This window comes from Oncorhynchus clarkii, chromosome 11, assembly GCF_045791955.1.
Source record: "Oncorhynchus clarkii lewisi isolate Uvic-CL-2024 chromosome 11, UVic_Ocla_1.0, whole genome shotgun sequence".
NCBI lineage: Eukaryota > Metazoa > Chordata > Actinopteri > Salmoniformes > Salmonidae > Oncorhynchus > Oncorhynchus clarkii.
This window is the reverse complement of record NC_092157.1, coordinates 31,786,054-31,812,193: the sequence shown is the minus strand read 5'-3', so window position 1 is coordinate 31,812,193 and position 26,140 is coordinate 31,786,054. Positions and strand designations below refer to the sequence as shown.

The 26,140-nt window shown below is 40.8% G+C and overlaps 1 protein-coding gene across 1 annotated transcript; it reads left to right on the top strand.

The window, feature by feature from the left end:
• The first annotated feature begins 359 nt into the window (after positions 1-359).
• LOC139420699 (inhibin beta A chain-like) lies at positions 360-12,411 on the top strand. Its single transcript, XM_071170922.1, has 2 exons — positions 360-1,137; positions 11,621-12,411. Exons 1-2 carry the CDS (start codon positions 714-716, stop codon positions 12,409-12,411), a joined length of 1,215 nt encoding a protein of 404 aa, XP_071027023.1. The 5' UTR covers positions 360-713.
• The last annotated feature ends 13,729 nt before the right edge of the window (positions 12,412-26,140 follow it).

Here is a 26,140-nt window from a genome sequence, read left to right as displayed (position 1 = left end):
ATGAGCAACAGGGGATAAAACACATGTTCAAAAGTAGTTCATCAAATGTGATAGAAAAGGTTTTGCAACCCTTCCACTGTGAGGCACACAGCACAACCCCAAATAAATAAATAAAGGCAAAGTTAGTGAAACACATGAGTCAGAAGTAGTGAGTTAGTAAAGGGTGGGATCAGGAGGGAGGAGGGAGGTATAATTACGGTAAGACACAGGGAGAGGTACAGAAGGAGAGAGAGAAAGAGAGAGAGAGACAGCAAAGAGAGCCCTGCCCACTCTCACAAAACCATTCAACTTGTGCACAGTGAGCACTCAGAGACTTCTACAGAGACCTACTCTTCCCTGGGGTAACCTTCTGCGGACGACTGACCTTCCCACACAAAACCTCCCAAGGATCAGACATCATCTCCACTCCAGCACTGGCAAGACCATCTTCAGTCCACACCTCTCCTTCTTCAGCCATCTCTCCTTTTTAAACACAAGGATTATTCTTTTTCGTTCTCACTTTTAGGTGTCACTTTTTAAACTTTTATTCCAAGTCTTACAGCACTGCTGACTAAATTAATTTTTCCAGAGCTTACCTTGTCTGGAGGAGTTTTTAAAATCTCTTTTGGCAGAAGGACTGATATTTTTCCCCCACTCTCATCATTTCGCCTACTAGTTGGTGCTCGCTGCGCTGCTCTCTACGTTGTCCCGGCAGCAGACCTGTCTAGTTCAGGATGTCTCCTTTGCCCCTGCTGAGTGGGATGTTGCTACTCTTTGCCCATAGCTGTGGCGGGGCCGGCTCTTTGTCCGTGGCGATGGGTGGTGGCCAGACGCCACCACAGACCCTGTCCCAGCTGGTGCCGGAGGTTACCGACTGCCCTTCCTGCGCCCTGGCGCGGCTCAACGAGGAGGAGGATGGCAGCAAACCCGAGGTGGTGGAGGCAGTGAAGAGGCACATCCTCAACATGCTGCACCTGCAGGTGCGGCCCAATGTCACGCACCCAGTGCCCCGCGCTGCTCTGCTCAATGCCATCCGCAAGCTGCACGTGGGAAGAGTGGCCGAGGACGGCAGCGTCCAGATCGAGGATGGGGGCCACGGGCGCCCAGATGCCGCCGACATGGTCGAGACGACTGAGATCCTTACCTTCGCAGAGGCCGGTGAGTGCCACAGGTGTGTGTGTGTGTGTGTGTGGGGGGGGGGGAGGGGTGATCGAGCATGAACATGTGTGAAAAGAGAAAAGGAGAGAGAGCGATAGACAGAGCAACAAGGAAGGTCCTTGTCTAAGGAGGCAAAAACAGAAAAGCAGCCTTGCTAAACGCTACAAAGGCTATAGGACTGTAACCCAGTTCGGCAGGTTTGCAGACCTAATTCTTTGAAACGACAGGCTCTCGACCTGCTTAATTCCACCTGTGTGAAAGAACAGTTTAACCTGTTGACTCTACTCAGAGAGCTGCTCCCACCCCCACACCTTCCCCTGCCACCCCTCCCTTAAGGTCCCTAATGACCCCCTGCTGCTTTTAAGAATACACAATTATCTGCTTAGAAAGCTCCCAGGCTTGTGTTCCTTAGCTCCCGTGTGAAGTTATTCAGAGTAGTGCAGTAGCAGTCGCCGGGAGACCGATTGAGTGTTTTTCTTTGAAATGGCAGCGACAGCGAATAGAGAGAGAGAGAGAGATATTAAAAATAAATGTAAAAAAGGCTCCTCAGGTTAAAGAAAAATAAACTCTTATCCAGGTACTGACTCTACTCGGTTTTCTTCTTCCACAGGCGGGTTTAAAGCCTGCTGTCGGGTGTAGAGTGGTGTGTTCAAAGGTGCTGTCAAACCTATGATGTGTAGGGAGATCTGAGTCTGCTCTGACTTAGATAGCCCAGGAGGGGAACATGGAGTATAGAAAAAGCTGAACTGTGTCGGGCACAAGAACCATGTTCCTTTTCCTCCCATAGCAAATTATGACTGCCATTGGAGGTGTAGAACATTTTACAGTACAGTATTTTGGAAAGGGCTATTCGGTTCGGAAATACAGTACTGTGCAATTGGTGAGGTGATCTTGAGTGCTCATGAATCTCTGTTGGAGCAAGGGGGGGGAGAGAGAGGAGTGCTTCAATGAGAGTATAAAGGATGTGTACTCCAAGTCATGACTGGCATTTGCAGTGAGTTCACAAGGACTTGACAGATTACATTTAGAGAACTACTGCAGTAGGCCTACTCACACTCACACAACTTATGTTTAAAACCAATGGTCAGACACACAATGAAGAAAATGAGAATGTCCTTCATTGTGTGATGTCAAGTTGCTGTTCCTGTTATGTGATAAAAACAAACAAACAAGGAGGTAAAAGCAAAGAATTCTAGAAAAACGATGTATATTTTCAACGTAGTCTCTTCCTCTATATGGGTAGTTAGACCCAACTTTCCAACCTGTCCATTAGGAATTCTCTAAACATTCATTTTAGAATATGCATTTTACAGTACAATTTGAAAGAGTTCTCAAGTCGCTATAACATGGCATTGAAAACAACATTTTTTATGTCAGAATTGGGGGAAATAACCATTATTTATTTATTGATTGATTGATCAATGCGTGTATTGAGGTTGAGAAAACAGAGTCAAGTTAAAAAATAAAACAGTTTACCTCACTTCATTAGAAAATGCTAGCATGCTGATTACTGGAGCCAGGTTCCCTCCCTGAGGTTCTCAACAGCGTACACTTGAAATAAATGAACAGTTGAACCATTTAGGAAAACCTAAGTGAGAGTATGCACTATAATTAAACAAATGTTGATTAATTAAACATGCAATTGTAAGGCATCTGCAATAGGATTATGAGTTTGCTCAACTAAAATGTCAACACGCAAACTTTCTGTTGTGAGCATCAACATATTTTTCTAACAGTGTGTCACCATAAATACCACGCCTCAAGCTTACATCAATATGACAAAGACAGACCTAATATTATTATACCAAAGCCTTAGCATAAAGATCAGGAAGTCGACAAAAATATACACTACCGGTCAAAAGTTTAGAACACCTACTCATTCAAGGGTTTTTCTTTATTTGTACTATTTTTCTACATTGTAGAATAATAGTGAAGACATCAAAACTATGAAATAACACATTTGGAATCATGTAGTAACCAAAAAAAGTGTTATGTTTACCAAAACCAAAACATGTTATATTTGAGGTTCTTCAAATAGCCACCCTTTGCCTTGACTACAGCTTTGTACACTCTTGGCATTCTCTCAACCAGCTTCACCTGGAATGCTTTTCAGCAGTCTTGAAGGAGTTCCCACATATGCTGAGCACTTGTTGGCTGCTTTTCCTTCACTCTTTGAGGTTCGACTCATCCCAAACCATCTCAATTTGGTTGAGGTCTTTGGATTGTGGAGGCCAGGTCATCTGATGCAGCACTCCATCACTCTCCTTCTTGGTAAAATAGCCCTTGCACAGCCTGGAGGTGTGTTGGGTCATTGTCCTGTTGAAAACCAAATGATTGTCCCACTAAGCCCAAACCAGATGGGATGGCGTATCACTGCAGAATGCTGTGGTAGCCATGCTAGTTAAGTGTGCCTTGAATTCTAAATAAATCACTGACTGTGTCACCAGCAAAGCACCCCCACACCATAACACCTCATTACAGTGGGAAATACACATGCACATCCATACACATCTATTCACACACACATTCTCACAAAGACCCTGCGGTTGGAACCAAAAATCTCCAATTTGTTTCTTGGCCCAAGCAAGTCTCTTCTTGTTATTTGTGTCCTTTGGTAATGGTTTCTTTGCAGCAATTCGGCCATGAAGGCCTGATTCACACAGTCTCATCTGAACAGTTGATGTTCAGATGTGTCTGTTACTTGAACTCTGTGAAGCATTTATTTGGGCTGGTAACTCTGAAGAACGTATCTTCTGCAGTAGAGGTAACTGTGGGTCTTCCATTCCAGTGGCGGTCCTCATGAGAGCCAGTTTCATCATAGCGCTTGATGGTTTTTGCAACTGCACTTGAAGAAACTTTCAAAGTTCTTGAAATGCTCCGTATTGACTGACCTTCATGTCTTAAAGTAATGATGGACTGTCGTTCGCATTGCTTTTTTGAGCTGTTATTGCCATAATTTGGACTTGGTCTTTTACCAAATAGGGCTATCTTCTGTATACCCCCCTACCTTGTCGCAACACAACTGATTGGCTCAAACTCATTAAGAAAGAAAGAAATTCCACAAATGAACTTTTAACAAGGCACACCTGTTAATTAAAATGCATTCCAGGTAATTACCTCATGAAGCTGGTTGAGAGAATGCCTAGGGTGTGCAAAGCTGTCGTCAAGGCAAAGGGTGGCTATTTGAAGAATCTCAAATATAAATTAGATTTTGATTTGTTTATCACTTTTTGGTTACTACGTGATTCCATATGTACTATTTTATAGTTTTGATGTCTTCACTATTGAAAATAAAGATGAACCCTTGAATGAGTAGGTGTTCTAAAACTTTCAACCGGTAGTGTATGTGACATTTGTAATTGAAAACATATCTCACATTTTTTGGTTATGCTTATGCCTACATTTGTCATTGATACATCTCTTGGCTATGCTTTCCCTAGGTTTGCAAAGCTACCGTTAACTTACCAAAGTTACCAGAATCTATGGTCACTTTGGTCATTTATAATTGAATAACTTTTACAAAATGTATTAATTTATAGTATTACTTTTTTTATATATATATATATATGTGTGTCCATAGTGTTCATGAGTTTCTAGTGCATAGACCACATGGTTCAATAGAAAATATCCCAATTAAAAAATAAAAGCATCTTATCAACAGTACTATTATTTTTAAGTCTTCCAACTCTTCCAACTGCTGTTTTCAGTACTGCCACCGCTTTGGCACCAAAAGATTTACAACAAAGGCATATTGACATAGTAGAGTCAATAATTTTAATTAACATGAATACAGTCATAATGACCATAGCCTGTAAGTCACCTTAAGAAAAGAGGGTTCCTCAAGGGTTCTTTGGGAAGAATGAGGGTTAACCATAACACATCAAAGAACCCTTTGAGCCCTTCAATAGTTCTTTGCAGTTCAGAAAAGGGTTCTTTCCTCTTTTAGTAATCATAATAAAAATGTAGGGGGTTTTCTCACAGCTCTATTTGTTGAAAGACTCACGTATGGCTTTGCGTCAATTGAGAACTGATGTCTAGTTTAATGGTTCTCAAACTTCTCCTCAGGGAACCCCAGCCATTCCAAAGCTAGCACAACTGATTTGAACTTGTCAATTAACAGAATAATAAAACCTATGGAATTTTAACAACATAATATGGCTAACCAAAAAGAAAAGAACACTATATGTTCCTTCAAAAGGTCATTTCTACAACTTTAGGAAAGGGATCTTTATAGCACCATGAAGGTTCCATTTAGAACCTCATGAGCATGGTTCTTTATAGCACCTTTAAAAGGCTATTTATAGCAGCAAAAGGGGTTACAAGCCAAATAACTCTTATTTGGCACTATATAGAACCATTTGTTTTTAGTGCATAATAAATTATTCTCCGAATTAAATTTGTGATGAGAATTTGATTTGGCCTGACATTTAGTCACATTATCATTATTCAGAGTTGCTTCGACATCAGAGGGCTACTAAAGAAATCTCCTGTGTGGGACTCCTGTGTGGATCACTATTGAGTTCCACATTCACATTCGCTGTACTTGTTGGCTTATATAAAAAAAAAACACAATAGTCCCTTTTACTCTAAATAGGCATTTGAATGAACTTTAGATTAAAAGGGAAGAGTGGCACTTCTGCTTGGGGGTCTTTAATAATAAATACAAAAAAACGTAAATAACTAGGGTTAAATTAACCACGCACCAGGGGCATTCTGCTGCATATAATTGCTTCATTCAACGGAATATGTGGCCCAATAATTATTTTGGGCTGTTGGGACAGTATCTCATGAAAGAGCCTAGCTCACTGTGGGGAAAGTGCTGAGTGCTGGTAGTGCCAATTTCCGCTGCAGTCTGTGCCCACTATCCCGTTCAACCCCCCTACCCATGGAGTATAGCGATTAATTAAACATATCATCAGTGAAATTCCGATGTCCACATTTATATCCACATTTATCTTCTGGTAGCTGTGTCTCTTTAATCGCACAGCTGTCTCTGGACACCTTAACTGGGCTACATAGACTAACTATAGTGACTGCTAAGATTTGTTTGTGATTTAAGAAAAGAAGCACACTTTCTCATGAGACTGAATATCATCAACATGTACATTTGTATGTGAAACAGTTATTTTCTGCCTATTTGGTGTAAGTTAACTAATAGTTCCATTAAAATGCCCTCATCAGTCATGTATTTTACGTATCCAGCACTGCTATCAGTTATCAAGCTCAAGCACTCCTCTCACAAGGACTTTGAGGCTGAGAGGTCACATTCCACATCAGTTACAAAAGAGTCTCACCTCCTAACCATGTCGCTCCAATAATAGTTAATTACTTTTAGATTGTAGTACAAAATAGCAGTCAATGGAAAGTTATTGTACTGTAGCCTAAATTGGCAAGTCTCTTTTTTTGGCTTGTTAACCTGCATGGTTGACAGGTTTAACTACTGTTTGATTTTGTCTCATCTCTCCATTTGGTATATAATGCAATGAACCATCAGTGCTGCTTAAAGCAAAAGACAAAAAAGACATTTGCTGTTTTTTCCCCTCAATGCTGCCACCACCATTCATTCTTGTGCCGTGGCCAGAGCAATTAAATATGTTTTGGAATGTGATGCCAAAGCTCTTGACATCACCAACTGAGTCTCTTTTCTGGTCTCTCCAAATGAATATCATGCTGCCGAGGCCTACTCCAAAAGGGTGTTAAGAAAGTGTCCCGACATCGAGTCAGACGAAACCTTTATGGTTCATAGAGACTATTCTAGCTCCTTAACAAAGCCCAGACAAACAGAAAAGAAACAGCAGCCAGTATCTTCAGGCAATAGTAAAAAGCAAGGGGAAAGAATGTGATAAATGTGGCAACTTTGTAAATACTTTCACATATCTCTGGGCTGGTCAAATAAAAATAAACCGACTGGTGGATGATGCCTTTAGGATCCGGCTGGGAGTCCGGTGTTTTGTTGAGTTGTGTAGCTTTTCAAGAAGGATAGGAGGGCATCCACGTTCCTATGAAGGCCATGGTGCCTCACTGAGAGGGAGACAACTAGAAGCCTTGGACAGGTCTCATTGACTTCCAATTCATATGGGCCCAATCACTCCTCACCTCACCTCTCCACTATAACAGCCCATGTGTGGCAAGGTTTCTTCTTGCACACTACCTACACCACAGTATTTATTGGCTTGATTCAGCCACTAACATCTGTGAACAGATATTAACCAGCGACAGAGTAAGCAGGAGAGAGGGATAGGATCAGGTTTACAGGTTAGTCAGAGCTTAGTCAGATCTATTGTATCTTCACATGAAGTCATTTGTTGTGACTGAACAGTCTTCGGGTCAAATGTGTGGCATGATTGCAAATCATTGGGTGCTTCTCCATCTCCTTCACTAATTACTGTTGTCATTGTAAATTTGAATAGAGGATTTGAATGGAATATTCTTGGCATGGACCAAATAATATATATTTGGGGGGATTACAACCCTCATTTAAATAATTACAACCTGGCATTAAAGAGCCGCTAGATAGACATAAAGTCTCTCACTCTCCCAGTCTCCAAAGGTTAGGAGTCTGAGGAGGCTGTATTTCTCCCGACTTTGCTCATTGTTCTTGGGAGTGCCTTGGCCTGTGATGCCTGGACTGCGGTGACTCAGAGCGACTGCTGCACATCTTCCTGGGCTTGGGTGTCTAATTGTGTGTACAGGGTCATAAATCAAGCCCACCGCTGGTTCATCTCCTTCCAAAGAGGCCAGCACAGAGTGTTTTTGCAAGTGAGATAGTGGAGTGTGAGACGGAGAGGCTGAGAGTCCAAGGAAGCAAGTCAAAGAGGTTACAAGACTGATGGCACCACTGACCTTTGCAATTTCTGTGGTCAGTCGGTGGTCAGTTTATCGACTCGGCTAAGATGGAACGTATCGTAAATGCCTGTTGGACTTTTTCCAAAGGGTTCAATTTGTATGCAGATGCACTCTGTTAACCTTGCAATAGTGCTTTTGGGAATGCTATTGGAATGATTTCAGGTACACATGAGATAGCTTGTAACTTTTTTTTTATCAGTCTATTAAAAGACAATTGCCATGAGCCCTACAATGTTTTGCAAGCATTCTTAAAATGTAACTGCTTCAATTTGGTGGTGATAGCATCTAACATACATCCTAATGACATTCATAGAACACTGGGTTATTTGCACAATGGCTCTCCAACATTGCTGTCATTGTCAGGGAACATTCCTGGAATGTCTTGAGACCCACATATGGTTGTGTTAAAACAGGCAAGTGCACCATTCAAGAGAAATCAATTTGGGAAGAATAAGGTGATTGGCACTTTCAGAGAAAAATGCTGCTACATTTCTGTTATCATTATGATGATATTTTTCAAGAAATGCATTAAAACTATTACTTATCGGGATAAGTCAACAACAACAAATAAGTGGTAATATATTATGCTGTCCAGGATACAGTAAGCCATAATAGTTTTGTGCTTGATTTATCAAACCAGAACTCTTTCAAAGTTGCAGCAGGCAAAGAGGCAAATGTGAAAAAGACACATTTTTCAAAGAGTACTCTGTTTAGTCTGCTCTGAAAGTAGGTCTACTAACTAGTGGACGGAGAGTTGGCAGGTATTAAAGCTGCTACAACTACCTCCAACACAACTGGCAGGTCACGGGTTGCAGAAACATCGGATACATGTTGTATCGGATTGAGTTCATGTGAATCAATAGGCAATTTTGTTTAACTCCTATCAAATTAGGCAATCAAACTGTATAAATGAACTGCAATGTCTCTTAAATTGGTAAACAATAAACACCTCAAGAGTGTGTTATAGTGTTATCCTTCTTGTTATTGAAGTGTTGCCTCAGTGGTAGAGTGTTAGGGCTCCATACAATATGACTGGAACCTCTAGGGAGAGATCAAAGACCATTAGCCCTCCAAAGCTAAACTGGATTAAGAGTGAGAATATTGACTACATTAATTAGGACAGTATTTGGACAGAACAGGAACCCACCACTAATGCTCCTAAGCTGTCAGGTAATTTGGGCTCACCCCCCCACTCCCTATTCTTCTTTTGAAGGCACGCAATGGGGGAGGTAATAATGTGAAAATGTCATTTTCAATTTTTGTGTGCAGGATAGCTGTGCAAATTGTCTTTCTCATTGGCAAAATTATTGTTTACTGTTCAGGGGTTATTGTTATTGTATTGCTCTTTAGTTGATTCCAATTATTTTCTCACAACTTATTTCAGGAACCATGATGGGCAGCGAAGCACTCAAACCCTCTTCTCAGGGCAGGTTTTCTTTGGGTTAGGGCCCCCTTGGGTTTGTACAGTCCCATTCTTTAGCCCCAGTGCAGGATTACGGAAGAACAATGACGGAGCCACCACTGGCAAAGCCAATTATTTTTTTGCCTGTGTTTGTGATGCAGACACTAACAAACACTTGTAAAAATCAGTCTGCAATAGAGCATGCTGGGAAATGTGATAATGATGGGAGTGGTTTTAGCTTAGCACTGGTTATTATTACCAACACTTGGGTTATTTTACACCAACACCTGAATCAACACTAGAAATGTTGCCCTGACAAATCAACACTAGGTTAACTGGCCAATTTGCTGTGTCGATTCATTTGATAATGACATCACAGCCACTCTGAGAACATTCAGCTCATTCTTGTCTAGCTTTTATTGCATGGGACTCCAAGACCTAAGGAGCGTTTTTTAAGGAGAGGCCAGCAGAGCACGGGTGCTTGTGTACTGAGCAAGAGACAAAGGCTATAAGTTAAAAGCTTATTATGCATAACCCATCATTAATTAGCTAAAAATAAGGGTAATACTGCATTAAATGTATTACTTGAAAGAGGTAGGCTAGGACATCTATATATCAGGCTATACAGTATGTCAATCGACAACAGGATAATCTATTTTGGATGCAATTTGAATGGAGTTGATGGAAAGAGAGAAAAACTGCATTCACGTATTCACGTATGCACTGATTGAAAGCAACAATATTCTTCGAGTGGTCAGCTGTTTGAAAACTCTGCAGGTGCAATTAAAAAACAAGGTGAACCCGAATTCCAGATGGAGATGGGTAAATTAGACGTGAATTCTGTCTTTATATTACTGTAGCATAGGCTATTCTGCAGCAAATGTAGGCCTACCTGTCCCAAGAAAAAACATTACGATAATGAGATGATACTGTAAGTCTACATGCATTGTGAACTGCGCTCCATACTGAGCTGGGCTGTCTGTCCCCACCCTGAGCATTGATTCATCATTCAGATTCATCATGCCGTAGAGAAGCCAAATTTAGACATCACATATAATTGAACAGTTCAATTTCACGCCATGCCGTTCATATATATAAAATTGTTATAATTTACTGGTTTCTCGCAGTTATTTATCCCGGGAAATGGGAGTGTAACCGGGTTCCCGCCATTCAACCCTAACCCAGAGCCAAATGTAATATCAGGAAAGTGAGCTTCAAGCGTTGTTAAGACATCACATTGTAAAGATTTTCCTCTGTAATTGGAAGAGATTAGCTTGGACATTCAAAGTGATCTGTTAGGAGAAGCTTTCCAGAGGCGTGCTTGTGCTTAGGTCCCTGGACATAAGCCAGATTTGAGCCAGAGCTAGTAGATTTGGTTCACCAGCACGCCTCCCACAGTGGCACGAGAAGACATGTCACCACATCACAAGTGAAGTCACATCTGCCTGTGAAAACTGTAGTTATTATGGGTAATAACTGAAATCCTTCAACCTCTTGCTGTATCTCTATGTAATCCTATTGTGTACTTTACAGTATGCTGGCTGCCACCAGTAAAGGTGACACAAAGAGATTATGCAACGTTGTGGCATTTAAACCTCCCCAAAACATTATTTTTTAGGAGAGGTGAACAGTATGTGATGGACAGTGCTGTTGTGTTGTGTCTTGCTGTGTGCTTGTGAATGTGTGTGTGTGTGTGTGTGCAGTGAGTGAGTGAGTGTATAAAACATATTTGCATGTTGTACGCAAAAAGTACCATTCTACTGTCTCTCCTGTAAACACTTTTCACTTTAATGTTAGCAAAGGACATTACAGATTATTTTCAAACTGATGTGCCCACAAGTATCAATGATGAGCTGAATGAAGCAAATTTGGAAAAAGAGAAACAGACTAGTGCCTTACTCTGCGTGAACTCATGTCATTGAAGTCATTAAATAAATTATTAAATATAGAGACAGAGGCTAAAAATAAGGGCCTATTTTAAGTAATTAAATAAAGGTGAAATAAATAAATAAAATAAATGTCAAGTAAGGAAATTCTAATGATATGTGTGCCATCTCTAAAGTGACTCAGTCTGATAGATGTGGCCCTATCACACCCCACCAGACTCAGATGTGGCCAGTGCAGTCCAAGAATCAGACAGCAAAACCTTTACTTACACTGAAATGAGCTCAGACTTCGCTACAATGCTTTACTAATCGAATTCTCCGATCCTCTCTCTATTCTCCTCCTCTCTAGGCGACTCCCAGGGTGCGGTCAACTTCCTCATTTCCAAGGAGGGCGGTGAGCTGTCTCTGGTGGAGCAGGCTAATGTATGGATCTTCCTCCGGCTGGCCAAGACCAATCGCAGCCGTGCCAAGGTCACTATACTCCTGTTGCAGCAGCGCCATGGCGAAGACGGCCATGAAGAGTCTGTGCTACTGGCCGAGAAGGCAGTGGACACGCGGCGCAGTGGCTGGCACACTTTTCCCGTGTCAGCCAGCGTCCAGGCCCTGTTGAAGGGTGGCGGAAGCATGCTCAGTGTGAAGATCTCCTGCCCGCTGTGCGCCAATGCTGGCGCCACACCCATCCTGGTGTCAACCAGCGGCAACCAGGAGCGTGAGCAGTCCCACCGGCCCTTCCTCATGGCGGTAGTGCAGCAGGGCGAGGGCGGCGAGCCACGGCGACGCCCCAAAAGGGGCCTGGAGTGCGACGGCAAGGTGCGTGCTTGCTGCAAGCGCCAGTTCTATGTCAATTTCAAGGACATTGGCTGGAGCGACTGGATCATAGCACCGGGGGGCTACCACGCCAACTACTGCGAGGGCGACTGCCCCAGCCACGTGGCCAGCATCACAGGCTCCTCTCTGTCCTTCCACTCCACCGTCATCAATCACTACCGCATACGGGGCTACGCGCCCTTCCAGAACATTAAGTCGTGCTGCGTGCCCACGAGGCTACGCGCCATGTCTATGCTCTACTACAATGAGGAGCAAAAGATTGTCAAAAAAGACATTCAGAACATGGTCGTAGAGGAGTGTGGCTGCTCGTAAAAGCCTGGCGGAGCTGGTGGGGCTTGGAAGTTGGTCTCATGCCCAGAGAGACAGAACTAAACGGAAGAGGCCCTTTATCTCTCTCTCTCTCTCTTGCGTGCAAGACACTGTCAAGACCGACTTTTATTTGGACTCAATGACTGGCTTGTTCTCCATCGTTGGCAAGTCCAGGGGGTATCTATAACTCAGAGAAATCTCTGTGGCACTTTCAAAAAAAATAATATCTAATATATTTTTGTTACAAAACAAAGGGAGGGAGGTGAGAGGATATTTATGTGACCCAGACGCGGTGTAGTTGCTCCTTTCATGTACTGCAAGATGAGAGACCATGCGACCATGAGACCAGGTGCCTGAAAAATATACAGTTGAAGTTGGAAATTTACATACACCTTAGCCAAATACATTTAAACTCAGGTTTTCACAATTCCTGACATTTAATCCTAGTAAAAATTCCCTGTCTTAGGTCAGTTAGGATCACCACTTTATTTTAAGAATGTGAAATGTCAGAATAATAGTAGAGAGAGTTATTTATTTCAGCTTTTATTTCATTCATTACATTCCAAGTGAGACAGAAGTTTACATACACTGAATTAGTATTTGCATTGCCTAAATGGTTGAACTTGGGTCAAACATTTCGGGTAGCCTTCCACAAGCTTCCCACAATAAGTTGGGGGAATTTTGGTCCACCGCACCAAAGTACACTCATCTCTAGGAGACAGAACACGTCTCCTTCCTGAGCGGTATGATGGCTACGTGGTCCCATGGTGTTTATACTTGCGTACTATTATTTGTACGTTTGGAAATTGCTCCCAACGATGAACCAGACTTGTGGAGGTCTACCATATTATTTCTGAGGTCTTGGCTGATTTCTTTTGATTTTCCCATGATGTCAAGCAAAAAAGCACTGTGTTTGGAGGTAGGCCTTAAAATACATCCACAGGGACACCTCCAATTGACTCAAATTATGTCAAATAGCCTATTAGAAGCTTCTAAAGCCATGACATCATTTTCAGGAATATTCCAAGCTGTTTAAAGGCACAGTCAACTTAGTGTAACTTCTGACCCACTGGAATTGTGATACAGTGAATTATAAGTGAAATAATATGTCTGTAAATTATTGTTGTAAAAATGACTTGTGTCATGCACACAGTAGATGTCCTCGCCGACTTGCCAAAACTATAGTTTGTTAACAAGAAATTTGTGGAGTTGTTGAAAAACAAGTTTTAATTACTCCAACCTAAGTGTATGTAAAATTCTGACTTCAACTGTCCAAACTATGCAACTTGTCAAGTATTACAATTCATATTTTTTTTGCCTGTTTCATTTTCTCAACTGTTTACTTTTTCAAAACTTAAAAAGAGGAAGACTTGTTTGAGTGTGCGTGCGTGTATGCGTTCATGGTGTGTACGTGCTTGTGTGTGTGAGTGTGTGTTGTTGAGAGATACTTGAAAGAAACACATTGGACCAGATGCTGGAACCAAACATTTCTCTATGTATAATTATTATAATTTGCTATTGATAATAATATTATTGTTTGTTGTTTTTGTTACAATTTTGTTGAAAAACGTTACGAACGTTTTCAGTTTGCACTATACCAACATTCTGATCAGCCTAGTCACAAATATCAATGGTATTCTAAGAGAGGTTTAAAGGCACTTATGAATCAAAACATCTATAGAGCACATGAGTGTAAAACAGAGATAACGAGAAAAAAAGACGAGTAGATGTAATTTTGAGAACACATAGATGTATTATTACAGCATTTTTTGACCACCAAAGAGTTTTTGTAGGTATTGCCAACCGTCATTGTGAGGCTGTTACAGATACACATGTCAGCATTAGCGTAGCCTAGCATCAGTGCCCAAACATTCCTTCTGCTCCTGCACAATGACTTCATTTCCCATAATGCTTCACTCTAAGCTATACTTTTCACAATACTATCTTGTTGGAGAGCAGCATATTATTATGTTATTATTGTATTATTATTTGATTAATATTGTAAAAGCACTTACTGTAGGCCAATTTGTCATGTTTTGGCAGGAAATGAATGTCTCCATTGAATTTGGAAGTCTGAAATATTTTTCCTGAAATTCTAGTTAAAATAGTTTCATATTTCAAAATATCTCGCCAAATATTGGAGGTCCCATCTTACACCAAGTAAAATTTTTTGTTTGGAGAGTTGGTTTCTTTCGCTTGCCTTCGTACAACATTGTATGTACATGGTCCAATTTCTAAAATGAAGCAATTAGAAACTTTGGTAACACTTTCTTTTACTGCCTGCTTTTTTTTACCAGCTAATTATTTACATAGTATTTATACTTTATCTTCTTTGAGATTCATTTGACGCAAGCTTCAATATGTAACATTTGGTACTAGTTAAAGCAGTGAGTTACCAGTATTATGGATATCTATTTCAATGTTGATAGTTTAGAAGTACAATAAAGTATCCATTGCACATAGTTTCTTAGTTAGTACCATGTAAAGTGTACCAGTTTAAAATGGGCTGTAAAATAAATGTTACCAAAATATTCCCCCACAAAGTGTTGTCTTGGAGTATAGACTAATTTAACACATTCATGTACCATACAGTGTGCATTAATGCATACAACATCAATAGAAAAAAAGTGGTTGTATTTGTTTTAATTTTCTTTTATCAATACAAAATAATTTACACTGAAACAAGTGGACTTAGAATAAAACATATTTTTTATTCTGTATATATTGAAATGCAAATACCAATATGTTGCATTGCTTTGTTGTACAAATCCAAAATGTGCTTGTGGCAAAGTTTTTTTATCTAATTTATTTTGCAGTATTTTATTTGTTTCACTTCACCATTAAAGTTTAAAGGATGTACACTAAAACAGAAATGTGTTGTTTCTGGTTTTATGCAGTTTCTGAAAAGGTGTTCTACGCATGCTCAGTCAAGTATAATTCAGTATATTTGACCTTGTGCATGAGTACACACGCACACACACGCACACGCACTCACACACACACACACATACACACACAATTATGAAATTAGTCTCAGAGAAACTCAACAGAACAGCTTTGCTTTCCACAGAATTGTTTCATTTTATTTATTATTATTAGTGTTGAGTTAAGACATTGGTTAACCCATTCACACAAAACACCAATGAGAGCAACATGAAAACCAAGGACAGGCAGATGTTATGGAGAGGATATTTTGCGAACAAAAGCTTGCATGACTACTTACTCACACAGCATATGGTGTCTTTCGTGAGTAGACCTCAGCCAGCTCAGTTTACATTGATGAGGTAAGACAAGAGCCGAAACAAGCGAGACAACAGGGTTATGGCTAGGAAGGAAATGGCCTAGCCATGAGGACAGCCTTGTATTTCCTATCCACTAACCACGGAATGTGATGTAATGTGTGTGTGTGTGTGGGGGGGGGGTGGGGAGGCTCGCCATACACATCTACTCACACAACGCATAACATTAGACAGACTTGCAGATTCCTCTTCTTAAAAGTGGAAAGAAACACTAATAAAGCCAAATTGATCTTTGTCAAGATGACATAAAGCTGTGTGTCAGGCAGACTGTTTAAAAATAGAGCCGCCCCCACTTAATGACAAGGGGGACACCAAAATGGCTTGCAGATGATCATACTTCAATAGCTGAGGATCAGAGGGCCAGCAAAAACCACAGAAGGGTGTTCCCTTTGGGTGAGCAGAAGTTGTGGACCACAGCCTTTTGATGATCATTCATGTAAGACGCTTAAACCGGTGTGTTGTGCAAGTCTTTGCTGTTGTGACACAGCTAGTGGTGAAGGTCAACCTCAAACAGTGCAGATCCACCATCCTCCACTTCCTGTTCAAAGCATTGTATTCTCTCTTTCCTTAATAATACCCACACATACACAGGAGCACACACTCACGCTCCCAAACACTGGCTAAATGGCTGTCAACCATTTGTTTGCTGCGTTAATAGATCTGCATGTAATCTGTGTTTTCCAGTTATATTTCATCTCAATCAAAGCACATCGTTATTTGATTGCATAGACTGGGGAGAGTTTAAGGTGAGAATAATGTGCCAACCATTCAGCACAATCAGCCTGCAGTCTCATACTGCTGAATATGGACTATTGTCTTTGGTCGACTACAACATACACTGAGTGGACAAAGCATTAGGAACACCTGTTCTTTTCATGAACTAGACTGACCAGGTGAATGCTCTGCTCCCTTATTGATGTCACCTGTTAAATCCACTTCAACCAGTGTAGATGAATGGGAGGTGGCAGGTTAAAGAAAGCTTTGAGACCATTGAGACATGGATTGTGTTTGTGTGCCATTCAGCGAGTGAACGGCCAAGACAAAAGATTGAAGTGCCTTTGAACAGGCCATGGTAGTAGGTGCCGGTTGTGTGTGTCAAGAACTGCAATACTGCTGGATTTTTCATGCTCACCAGTTTCCCGTGTGTATCAAGAACGGTCCACCATCTTAAGGACATCCAGCCAACTTGACACAACTGTGGGAAGCATTGGAGTCAATAATGGGCCAGAATCCCTGTGGAATGCTTTCGACATCTTTTAGAGTTCATGCCCCAACGAATTGCGGCTGTTCTGAGGGCAAAATTGAGTGCAACTCAATATCAGGAATGTGTGTTTTGTACGCTCAGTGTATGCAGTCAGTATATGTTATCAGAATTTATTTGATCTTCAGACTGTTGCATGTAGAATCCTCAATCATCATTAGGCTTATTTTATTTTAGTGCCCAAAAAAAGGGGGTTAAATATGGGTATAAAAAATAACTTTCAGATGTAGGACAGACACTTCAAAACTTTCTTCCTTTTGTTTTGCCACATATGAATATGTTATTCAATGCGTTTCTATGGGCTAAGAACAGTAAGAGCAAATTCAATGTTTAATCAACATTTTTTGTATATATATTTCTTTATACCTACAGATTTCCTAAAATTCTAAATCAAATCGCAAAATGATCCATGTTATGATCTAAAAACAATTCCACATGTTAATTTAATGGAACCCCCCTCCATTGAAAGGCTTAATTAAAAGATTTTCACAATGTTGCTGCCGTCTAACTCACAATGATTTTTCATGATTGGCTAGGGTGTGCACGAAAAAACAGGAACTCAGTGTTGCAGGATGAACGACACCTGATCAACTGCATTTGCGATCTCCTGACAACACCAATTTGCATGTCTGAATTTTCTGTCATAGCTTTTGCACTTTTCATGCAGTGTAAACAAAAGTGTGTCACGTCCTGACCTTAGTTCCTTTTGTATGTTTCTATATTAGGTTGGTCAGGGCGTGAGTTGGGGTGGGCATTCGATGTTTTTGTTCTATGTTGGGTATTTCTATGTGTTTGGCCTGGTATGGTTCCCAATCAGAGGCAGCTGTCAATCGTTGTCTCTGATTGAGAACCATACTTAGGTAGCCTGTTTCCCCACTCTTGTTTGTGGGTAGTTGTTTTCTGTTTAGTGTATGTCACCTTACAGGACTGTATTGTTTCGTCCATTTCCCTTTGTTATTTTGTTTTGTGTGTTCGTTCAAATACATTATGACGAACACTTACCACGCTGCATATTGGTCCGATCCTTCTTACTCTTCCTCAGACGAAGAGGAGATTCATTTCAATGAGGGAGTTTTTGTAATGATGATGAGGTCAGGATAAATTGCATCATCGCAATAAGACTGTATATGCAGTCAAAACATATTTGTCAATTTTATCCTCAGAATTGTTTCGTTTTTCAGACATAAATATCTAAACCACTTCTTGAACCCAACTAAACCACAGCCTCTGACCTATTTCCTTTTGTACGGAGACAATAAAATAACCTTAAAGTGTCAACTGTTATCTTCAGGATGTTACACATACTGCACAGACAAATTGAGCCAGTAGAGTTAAATTAGAATGGTTAGATAGCAAGGTAACTTTTAATATGGTTCCATTAAAAAAAAAACATTAAAAATAAAATATGTGTTGTGTGTTGGGGTTGTGCCGCAGAGCATCATCGGAATTATGTTGTGATGATCACATCCCTGTCTCATCATTATTGAATTATTGAATTGTTACAAAGACCTGGTTATGAAACAAACGAGACATAACACAACATTGGCTGTTATTATTCTGTCTTGAATACGTTTGCTTTTTTTCAAGTATAACATTTATTTTCTGTAGTACAGTCTAGGCTAATGTTAGCACAGCGTATTGCTAGCAAAAGCAAGTGCACCATCGAGTTAGTTAATCGAGGGAGTTTGCTTCTTTTCTGCCGTCTATGACGATGCTAAGGGAAGGCCATTTATTCACCTGTGAAGATGAGTTTGAAATGAAAAACCGCTAGAGGACTGAATTTGAGGATGAAACATAAGTGTGTGAAGTGAATGAAGATCACGTGACTGAGGAAAATGTTACCGTGGTTGAGGACAATATTGAAGTGAGTGACAATCAGGAGCCTATTGAGAAATGAAAAATGGCTGGAAACATTGGACAGTTTCACGAAATATTGAGCAGTGGAGCTTCTACAGAATGGTTTGAATATTGTGTTCTTGCAAATGACATTGATAAAGAAAAAAATGGTGCCTACATTTTTTTTGGTGTTATGGGGCCAAATAGTGAAAGGACACTTTTCACCAAAGCCACTAATTATTGTTGAATGGTTTTGGTTCCACAAAATAAATCAAAAAGAGGGAGATTAAGTGACAATCTTTGCTGCTGTGTTAACGAAACTATAAGAACACTGAGTTTAATTATGTTCTAAAAACATTTTTATTTAACCAGGCAAGTCAGTTAAGAACAAATTCTTATTTACAATGACGGCCTACCCAGCCAAACCCGGATGATGCTGGGCCAATTGTGCACCGCCCTATTGGACTTACAATCACAGCCTCATTACTGGAAAGGATGAAAATAACCATCTCCAGAACTTGGATGCGACCTTATAGTGACTGAAGGACTGCAAGTTCATAAAGACAAATGTGCATTCTTCCACTCATTGGTTGAATACCTCGGACACATCCTCGATGCGACGGGGCCTTCACAAAGCTCCATCCAAGGTCAAGGCTGTCTTGGATGCTCCAGCTCCACAGAACGTGAGTCCAATTAATATGGATGCTTTATCCCGAGCACAGCAACAAAGCTTAAGCCGCTGCATTAGTTGTTTTTTCAGCACAAAGCATGTAAATGGACAAAACAATGCGATGAGGCATTCTTGAAAGCCAAAAAAACACCCCTGAAATCTGAGGCACTAACACACTTAGACCTGTCATTGCTCATCCAACTGGCTTGTGATGTTACTCCATATGGTGTGGGAGCAATCGTGTCCCTTATCATGCCTTCCGGTGAAGAGAAGCCGATCGCTTTCACATCAAGGACATTGAACAATGCAGAAAGTAACTGCACAGAGATATAAGTGAAGCCCTAGGCATCGATTTTGAAGTGCATACATTTCACCAGTATCTGTACGGGAGGAAGTTCACCCTTCTCACAGCTCATTATCCGCTGATGAGCATCTTTGGACCACATACTGGAATTCTGTCACTTGCAGAAGCAGAATTCAAAAGGTGGGTTTAGTTGTTGTCAGCACCCATTAACTGACATCAAATACCGCAAGTCAAAACAGCACTGCAATTCAGATTGGCTTTCCAGGCTACCATTACCTGACCCGGTGTTATCTGGAGTAATAGACATCATTATCAAAGGTAAAGCCACAGGGGATGCTCCAGAACTGAAAACCTTACCTTTCCAGAACTTAGCTGTCAGTACAGTCCGGTTGTCTGCTGTGAATGAGGAGAGTTATCATTCCTCTTTCACTGAGGAAACCAGTGTTGCAACAGCTACTCTCAGGTCATTGTGGAATGGTTTTCATTAATTAAGAAAATTGCACAAAGCTACTTCTGGTGTCCTGGATTGGATGGAAGCATTGAGGAGAAAGAGAAGAACAAATGATCATGTCAGAAGGTTCCCAACGTACATCATCTTGCACATCTTGATCTGTGGGATTGGCCAGAGACCTGACGAAGATCCTTGCAGGGGTGAAACGGTGTTTGTTTGTTCATAAAGGTGCGTGGTGGAGCTTATTAGTGTGCAGGCTCTATTTCTTTCATACAGTCTTTTTTAGGCCCCACTAAAGGATGTGCGTTTGATCACACTTGACTACATAACTTAGCATGTTATGCAATTGAGGAATACAAAATATTACTAAATTTCATGATCTCCTAACTTAGCACTGTTCATCCACTGAGAAGTTAGCCAATTCGCAGTTTGACATCATCACCAACAAAGTTGCAACGTGTTCGGTCCTCTTTCGGGGCGATATGAACCTTATCAGTGTATATTCTCCATTTAGCCTTCAACAGCAGAACACTTCCTCTTCATTGGCAACAATGATCCGAGCTGCAGGAAGCCCCTGAGGTGTATGTTCGTATGAGTTTGGATGTACACTGTATCCATGTAAACTTAGTATCCAATGGAGACAACTCTTATCGCAGGACTGTTCTCTTAGAACACTTAATCGCCAGGCCATGTCCTTCACCAGGCTGCGCTCCACTGGGCACAGAAGTCAGTTCAATGTCTAGTTTTGATTTACATTTGGTTGAGTTGTCAACTAACGGGAATTCAAAGTGAAATAAAACAAATCTTCACCATGTCATTTAGGTTTAAAATTCCCTTATGCTGATGACTGCTTTCAATCCAATCAGTTTTGCACATTGTTTCAACGTCATCACATTTAAGTTTTTGGTTGAAATTACATTAATTCAACCAGTTTTTGACCAGTAGGACACTCCCGCTGGTCTCAGAGGCACGTGGTTCTTGTCTGTACCTTTTGCAACATGACATTTATTACACTTCATTGGTTACTTGGGACTGTCCCCGGCCAAGATTTTTAGGGAACTCTTGATTTATTTGAAGGTCTGCTTGTAAACTGCTTGTAGACCAACACTGTCTCACATTATTTAGTCTGTGATTCCATCAGCAGCTCACTATGGATACTTTGCACAAACTATATGTGTGTGTATTTTTATGTATATACTGTATGTGCGTATTTGCACATATTCGGACAAGTTTAAGTTTAGGCATGCCAAAAACTTCCACAAATGGACATGTTTATATACAGTACCAGTCAAAAGTTTGGATACACCTACTCATTCAAGGGTTTTTCTTTCTTTGTAGTATTTTCTACATTGTAGAGTAATAGTGAACATCAAAACTAAGAAATATCATATATGGAATCATGTAGTTAACAAAAAACTGTTAAAATATATTGTATATTTGAGATTCTTCAATGTCACCCATTACCTTGATGACAGCTTTGCACACTCTTGGCAATCTCTCAACCAGCTTCATGAGGTAGTCACCTGGAATGCATTTTAATTAACAGGTGTGCCTTGTTAAAAGTACATTTATGAAATTTCTTTCCTTCTTAATGCGTTTTAGCCAATAAGTTGTGTTGTGACAAGGTAGGGTTGGTATACAGAAGATAGCCCTATTTGGTAAAAGAGCAAGTCCATATTATGGCATGAACAGCTCAAATAAACAAAGAGAAACGACAGTCTATCATTACTTTAACACATGAAGGTGAGTCAATAAAGAACATTTCAAGAACTTTGAAAGTTTCTTCAAGTTTATCATTACCTCTGCTGCGGAGGATACGTTCATTAGAGTTAAGTGCACCTCAGATTGCAGCCCAAATAAATGCTTCACAAATTTCAAGTAACAGACACATCTCAACATCAACTGTTCAGAGGAGACTGCGTGAAACAGGCCTTCATGGTCGAATTGCTGCATAGAAACCACTACTAAATGACACCAATGAGACAAAGAGACTTGCTTGGGCCAAGAACCACAAGTAATGGACATTAGACCGGTGGAAATCTGACATTTGGTCTGATAAATCAAAATTTGAGATTTTTGGTTCAATTTGCCATGTCCTTGTGAGACGCAGAGTAGGTGAGCGGATGGTCTCTGCAAGCGTAGTTCCCACTGTGAAGCATGGAGGAGTAGGTGTGATGAAGTGGGGGTGCTTTTCTAGTGACACAGTCAGTGATTTTTTTAGATTTCAAGGCACACTTAACCAGCATGGCTACAACAGCATTATGCAGCAATACACCATCCCATCTTCCTTGCACTTAGTGAGACATTTTTTAATAGGACAATGACCCAACACACCTCCAAGCCGTGTAAGGGTTATTAAACAAGGAGAGTGATGGAGTGCTGCATCAGATGACCGGGTCTCCACAATCACCCGACCTCAACCTAATTGAGATGGTTTGGGATGAGTTAAACTGCAGAGTGAAGGAAAAGCCAACAAGTGCTCAGCATATGTGGGAACTCCTTCAAGACTGTTGGAAAAGCATTCCTCATGAAGCTGGTTGAGAAAATGCCAAGAGTGTGCCAAAAATTCCAAGTTGTAATCAAGGCATAGGGTGGCTACTTTGAATAATTTGTTTAACACGTTTTTGGTTACTATATGATTCCATATGCATTATTTCATAGTGTTGATGTCATCACTGTTATTCTACAATGTAGAAAATAGTACAAATATAGAAAAACCCTGGAATGAGTAGGTGTGTCCAAAAGTTTGACTGCATTTTACCAGTGAACCTATGGTCTCATGGGTCAACTCAAGTACCCCCTGTGGATAGGCCAAGTACACCCAGGGATCCTTGTACCTCTGGTTGGGAACCACTTCACTAGGCCAACGCAGATACCTGTTACCATCTGGTACAGGGGTCTTCAAACGTTTCTTGCCCAGGGACCACTGCTCAAACAAACATGATAAAAAAACTTTACAATTCATAAAAGTACACTCAGAGCTTAGAAATGGTATATAAATATATATATATATATATCCCACTAAGGAGAAAAGTAGGGGAAAAATGCACTTGAATGTTTTGCTGAAATTTTCACACCTGAAAATAGTTCATAGTTCATATTTGCGGATCACATACAAGTAATTAAGGCACATGAAAGTTCACCTTCAATAAGGAATTTCTGCAACAAAAAACTAAACAAAATTCATTTCCTTTCTTTTCCAAACACCCTTCTGTTGCCTGCACTAATGAAAACGGTCCTCTTGCCTGCAGTTAGGACAACTCTCTTCGTTTGCCTTAGAGGTTGCGTTGTCTTATATAGACTCACTGGACCCCACTTGGACACATGTCAGGCTCCAACATCTCATCCTCTATTGGTTATTATTACAGATGTGCATTGGATTTACAGAAGGGTCCATTTCAAAACACAAATTTGACAATTATACGCCATTGTGCTTAACATATAGGATAAGTATTCTGAGTCAGGGTTTGTTGGATAATCAACATCCTGGTCACAAATAATATGTATCTTTCCAATTTCAACTCTGAAGTTGCTGGGAAGAAACCTGTTCACTCAAAGAGTTTTTGAACACTTGCAGTGGGCTCTTAATGAGCTTCAAGGGGCAATAGAGGTAATGACTTCGCCAGAGTTTGCTACCCTGATTCTGCTCTGCAGAGCTGGACATGTGAGCAGATACCCCATCACACACACAGACTGGCATCTGAGTTGCCCCCCGTGCTATCAGGTGAAGCTGATATAGTTGCCAGTGGCCCTGTCCTCACCCTGTGCCGAGAGACTCAACAACGGGGCGACGTCAGCGTCTGACCCTGGCCCAACAGTAACTTTGTGCCGAGCGTCTCCAGGGAATGGCAAGGCAGGAGAGAGAGCTATGTCAAGGCTGGCGCGAGCTTAATCTACTGCCAAGCACCCAGGGCGAGAGAGCCTCATTTAGAAGTGCTGATTTGAAGGGGGAATAAAAGAAAAGCGATACTGCTATGATTTTTGTTCCTTGGAAAAAAAGATGGTTTTGAGGCAGCAAACTCATGATCCAGCATAATCATAGGCGGACTGTTGGTTTCAAGGCTGAGAAGGGAATATTGCCAAAACTGTCGCTGTGGGCTGATTCTTTTTGTGTGCAAATCGAACAATATTGGAGTGAGAGCGGCTTAGAAATCCAACACTTACTTCTTTGTTTATTTAGTAAAATTAGAGCGACACCACTCAGACTTTACGACTCCTTCGTTATCTTGACAATAACCTCCCCACACATACTCTCTCTCTCTCTCTCTTCCTTTCTTTCCACACACACACACACTTTCACACATAGTTTCAGGCTGCAGGTTCAGAGTGTCCCGTTTGTTATTTGCGATTGTGGCACTGATAGCTGACATAAGAAGCTGTGTGAGGCATAAGAGCGGCAGGTTTGGGAAATATAAACACAAACACTCATGTGGTGCTCTCAGGTTCGACAGTGAACCAGCCAAGGGTCATCAATCACGCAGTCCCAGCGTGATGAAAGCCCGAAGGCTCCAACATATTTTTTCCCAAATGGATCCAGAGCACACACTGGCACAAAAACAACACAGTCGTTGGCCATTTGTCACCATTTAATGATAATCCTGGCAGAGCAACATTGTATGTGTGAAAATTGAATTCACCATCACGCACTGTCTATTTGTTGGTCTTATACTCTGATGTGCTCTCGCACAGCAAAGCAATAATTATTTTAAACTCTGTACTATTCAAAGTGTTATTTTAAAACAATAGAAGATTCCTTGAAAGGGTTTCGCTCTAGAGGCCTTCACGGGTCCAAAAGTTGGACTCGTGAATGGACCTGGGGCGTTCTCATCCATTTTGAAAGTACATTATATTTTTTAGGAATGTAGTGAAGTAAAAGTAAAATTTGTAAAAAAAAAATATATAAATAGTAAAGTACAAATACCCCCAAAAACTACTTAAGTAGTACTTTAAAGTATTTTTACTTACAGTGCCTTGTGAAAGTATTCGGCCCCCTTGAACTTTGCGACCTTTTGCCACATTTCAGGCTTCAAACATAAAGATATAAAACTGTATTTTTTTGTGAAGAATCAACAACAAGTGGGACACAATCATGAAGTGGAACGACATTTATTGGATATTTCAAATTTTTTTAACAAATCAAAAACTGAAAAATTGGGCGTGCAAAATTATTCAGCCCCCTTAAGTTAATACTTTGTTGCGCCACCTTTTGCTGCGATTACAGCTGTAAGTCGCTTGGGGTATGTCTATCAGTTTTGCACATCGAGAGACTGACATTTTTTCCCATTCCTCCTTGCAAAACAGCTCGAGCTCAGTGAGGTTGGATGGAGAGCATTTGTGAACAGCAGTTTTCAGTTCTTTCCACAGATTCTCGATTGGATTCAGGTCTGGACTTTGACTTGGCCATTCTAACACCTGGATATGTTTATTTTTGAACCATTCCATTGTAGATTTTGCTTTATGTTTTGGATCATTGTCTTGTTGGAAGACAAATCTCCGTCCCAGTCTCAGGTCTTTTGCAGACTCTATCAGGTTTTCTTCCAGAATGGTCCTGTATTTGGCTCCATCCATCTTCCCATCAATTTTAATCATCTTCCCTGTCCCTGCTGAAGAAAAGCAGGCCCAAACCATGATGCTGCCACCACCATGTTTGACAGTGGGGATGGTGTGTTCAGCTGTGTTGCTTTTACGCCAAACATAACGTTTTGCATTGTTGCCAAAAAGTTCAATTTTGGTTTCATCTGACCAGAGCACCTTCTTCCACATGTTTGGTGTGTCTCCCAGGTGGCTTGTGGCAAACTTTAAAAAACACTTTTTATGGATATCTTTAAGAAATTGCTTTCTTCTTGCCACTCTTCCATAAAGGCCAGATTTGTGCAATATACGACTGATTATTGTCCTATGGACAGAGTCT

What these genes read in the sequence shown, in the direction of transcription:
- LOC139420699 (XM_071170922.1), top strand. Translation starts at nt 714, where the DNA reads ATGTCTCCTTTGCCCCTGCTGAGTGGGATGTTGCTACTCTTTGCCCAT. An exon ending in CCTTACCTTCGCAGAGGCCG is followed by an intron (nt 1,138 to 11,620) that starts GTGAGTGCCACA and finishes CCTCCTCTCTAG; the next exon opens with GCGACTCCCAGGGTGCGGTC.